The 4072-nt window shown below is 54.4% G+C and overlaps 1 protein-coding gene across 1 annotated transcript; it reads right to left on the reverse strand.

The window, feature by feature from the left end:
- Positions 1-1094: 1094 nt before the first annotated feature.
- Positions 1095-2366, reverse strand: LOC119106851 (sex peptide receptor-like). The gene is made up of 2 exons (XM_037230193.1): positions 2280-2366; positions 1095-2195 (listed from the first exon to the last, which is right to left on the reverse strand). The coding sequence occupies exons 1-2, from the start codon at positions 2364-2366 to the stop codon at positions 1095-1097; spliced, it is 1188 nt and encodes a 395-aa protein (XP_037086088.1).
- Between the last annotated feature and the right edge of the window lie 1706 nt (positions 2367-4072).

Genomic DNA, 4072 nt, shown 5'->3' on the forward strand with positions numbered 1-4072 from the left:
AGACCGATCACAATATGCCTCTTCATTTGAACATCCCAGTCAAAATGCACGGCGACATCCTACCACTGCTCGGCGAAATTCCTTCCCACCAGCAAGTGGAGACGAAATGTAACATCGGAAAATACCAGCTACATCATGTGCTACATCGTTCACCAACAACGTAGCCATTCACGTTGATCCACAACCTACCCACAATAATCCATATATCAGGCCGCTCCGACCCAGCTTGAGATGAGCAGTGAAGTATGAGCGGTCAGCTCGCTGCAGCTGAACTATGCTCACCTAGAGCTCACTGCCAACCAGCTGTGGTCCTCCCCAGCTCACTGCCACCAAACAGATGCGTCCCCTAGAGTTCGCCGTTACCAAACAGTGTCACCCTGGAGTCAACAGCCCTCAGTCATTCATTGCTCCTGTTGTGCTCACCGACGTCGGATAACATTCCTCTCGAGTTCACCTCCGCGCACAGCACCAGTCTTGATCTTACCTCCGCCGGACAGCACCAGTTTTGAGCTCGCCTCTGCTGGACAGCACCAGTCTTGAGTTCACCTCCGCCGGACAGCACCAGTCTCGAGCTCACCTCCGCCGGACAGCACTAGTCTTGATCTCACCTCCGCCGGACAGCACCAGTCTCGAGCTCGCCTCCGCCGGACAGCACCAGTCTTGAGCTCGCCTCCGCTGGACAGCACCAATCTCGAGTTCACCTCCGACAGACAGCACCAGTCTTGAGTTCACCTCCGCCGGACAGCACCAGTCTCGAGCCCACCTCCGCCGGACAGCACCAGTCTCGAGCTCACCTCCGCCGGACAGCACTAGTCTTGATCTCACCTCCGCCGGACAGCACCAGTCTCGAGCTCGCCTCCGCCGGACAGCACCAGTCTTGAGGCTCGCCTCAGCTGGACAGCACCAATCTCGAGTTCACCTCCGACAGACAGCACCAGTCCTTGAGCTCGCCTCCGCTGGACAGCACCAATCTCGAGTTCACCTCCGACAGACAGCACCAGTCTCGAGCTCGCCTCCGCCGGACAGCACCAGTCTTGAGTTCACCTCCGACAGACAGCACCAGTCTTGATCTCACCTTCACCGGACGGTCGCCCTCACGGTCGACAGACGGCCGCGGGCCGACGAAAACGTCCCAGCTTCAAACGAACGTTGCGTCGGTCGCCTTGCTGGTGAGCGGCACACCGCGAGGCTGAGCGACGGGTCCGACTGGGCGGCGGCACGGCTCGGTCCGACAGCCGCAGCAGCCCGCAGAACGCCGCCCAAAACTGCTTGCTCATCATGCAGTAGACCAGGAAGTTGACGGCCGAGTTAGTGAGCGCCAGGATGTCGAGCAGCTCGCCGACGTGGAGGTAACAGGTGCGGAAGAAGCGGTCCTGCAGGATGCCCGAGAGCAGCGCCAGGATGCCCTGCGGGAACTCGGTCAGCAGGAAGAGCAGCAGCACGGCCACCAGCATCCAGGTGGTGCGGTCCGTCTGGCGCGTGCCCTTGAGCAGGTGGTGGTCGGCGCTGAGCGTCAGACACCCGCTCATCAGCCGCTGTTTCCGCCGCTTGGTCTCCAGCAGGACTTGGATCATACGTACCGAGAAGTACGTCAGCACCAGGCAGGGGACTAGCTTAATGAGCACTGAGTACAGCCAGAAGTTGGCACGGTTCAGCAGGCCGCCGTAGGCGCGCCCGGCGGCGCTGATGTCGATGCGGTAGAGTATGGTACCGTCGGCGGCCGGCAACCGGCGCAGCGCAAAGGTGAAGTAGGACGGGATACAGATGATGGGAGAGATTAAGTAGGCGCCTGCGATGTACATGAGTGAACGGCGCATGTTGCAGCAGCGCGACACGGTGTGCGGGTGGACGATGGAGAGGAAGCGCCACACGGCCAGCACCACCGTCATCCAGATGGCTATTGTGTGGAAGATCTGGGTGAAGTGCGCGTGGAAGAGCACGTAGAGCGTGGCGGAGTAGGAGAACATCTCCTTCTCGCTGCTGATGTAGTGCCTGTAGGCGAACACGATGTACTCTAGCGTCACCATGATGTCCGCTATGGCCAGTCCAGTCAGGATGGCATTCGTCGGCGATAGCATGTCCTTGCGCGTGAGCACCACGATGTTGATGAGGTTGGCGATGGAGCCGAAGATGCAGACGACGAGCGCCAGGTAGCCGTGTACGGGCCGGTAGTGGTCACGCAGCCAGCGCCCGCCCTCGCCGCAGAAGGCCTCGCCGCGCTCGCCGTCGAGCCGGCCGCCCAGCTCCATGTCGTTGCCCGTCAGGTTCTGGTAGATGACCCAGTCCGCCAGCGTCAGGTTAAGCCGCTTCAGCATCATCTCCAGAAAGAGCTGCGCGTTGCTCGTCACCTCCGTGTTCATCGACATCTTGCGGCAGCTTCGCGGGCGAGCTCCAGCCCAGGCCCTGCTGGCGAAAGGAGAACGAGTTGGAGATAGGTTTGGTGAGAGCCTTGATTAACACGCAGTGGAGAGGCGCGTGCTCTGTTCATGCTGAGCTTTCCTTTGCATGCTCAGATACTGTTATGCATGTGTGGGAGCCCAGCGGAACAAAATCCTGATGGTGTCATTATGATCGAATTACGAAATCATGGCGGAATGTGTCAGCATTGATTGCATCGCTGAAAGTCGTCCCTCAGAGAGGCCTTCCATTGTTTCCATTATCCAGTCTTTTTCTCGGTGTAAGATATATGGCTCATATATATATATATATATATATATATATATATATATATATATATATATATATATGCATATATATTACCAACATGTTGAATTGCAAAAAGTACAAAACACGCGCACAGCCAGGTTCGAACTTTGCCGACCAGGCATCGTGGCGACACGGGCATGACACATTCTGACAGAAGAAAAGATGTCACGGATTACACCGTGAAAGCTACGCACCCGCCGGGTTGTTGTGGGGAGGTCTTAAATAATCCATGTTAGATACTTTCGGCAACCAGAACCGGTAGGGACGATAAGATGGCTGCATGATGTAGGCAAATTTTCTGGCCACAAATCGTCAAGCGGCTCGACACCGTCCGGTCCACATGTACACCACTAAACAATCATGACGAGGCCATTGTCACTTTTCCGAAGCCGGCCCAAGTACCACGAGCTGTGTGTGGCTTAGACCAAGAGGCAGTGGGCCATGAAAGTGACATAGGCACACAACGTAGTGTGTTGTGATCAATACACACACTAAATACTGTGTGTTGTGTTTGTGTTTTCCAGCGCCCCGTCACAGTTTCTATACACGCCAGCTATTCCACATCCGTCGATTTCGTCAATTTAAACTGCCAGGTTTGGGCAGGCCCTAAGCAATGAAATACTTCGCCATGATAAACTGGACAGCTGATATGAACAGCTTAATTCAAATCCGGCTCACAACTTGACATGTGCTTAATGGCTGTAAGTTAGATTCAAAATAATCAAAAGAAGCAAACGTACTAGGCTTTTAACCTTCAAAGTTACCGAAACATTGCAAACATACAGATTTTGGCTAAAGGGTCACGCGTTCGCAGCCCAAGAAAAGTTCATGTTTTCAAAGCTTGAAAGCCACGGTTTCAAGGACGTACTGCGCCCGTGCTCGGAGTTTCGCTAGATCTTCGCAAAGATAACCTTGACAAAACGCTGATTATTAGCAAAAAGTTAACGCATCACACCACATCGTAATACATCTCCACAGGCACGGACACTCCCTAGGACCACCGCATGGCTTCTATAGCGTACCACATCTTCAAATCGCAGTTAAAGATATCGATATCACAAACGTTTGCATTTGCCTGGTATTTCTGCCATGTCGCGACACGCCCGCCATGTGTCGGTCCTACGCAACTCAACTTATTCATTAGACCATGTGTCTGCGGGCATCGGCACCATACCCAGTTACCCAATACTTATATTCTATACAGGAGCCCACGCGCCGTGCATACCGACATTTCTTGTCAAGAATGCACAAATCTAAATACCTTTGATTCAAGTCATGCCGCTCTGCAGCGACCCTTTGTGAGCTGTACCATGTGAACCAGGTTGTCGGTTTTCAAAAGGAAACAATATTGCATTCCTTTGTGCGG

The sequence above is a fragment of the Pollicipes pollicipes genome, unplaced genomic scaffold (genome assembly GCF_011947565.3).
Source record: "Pollicipes pollicipes isolate AB1234 unplaced genomic scaffold, Ppol_2.1 Scaffold_6219;HRSCAF=7372_pilon_pilon_pilon, whole genome shotgun sequence".
NCBI classification, from domain to species: Eukaryota; Metazoa; Arthropoda; class Thecostraca; order Pollicipedomorpha; family Pollicipedidae; genus Pollicipes; species Pollicipes pollicipes.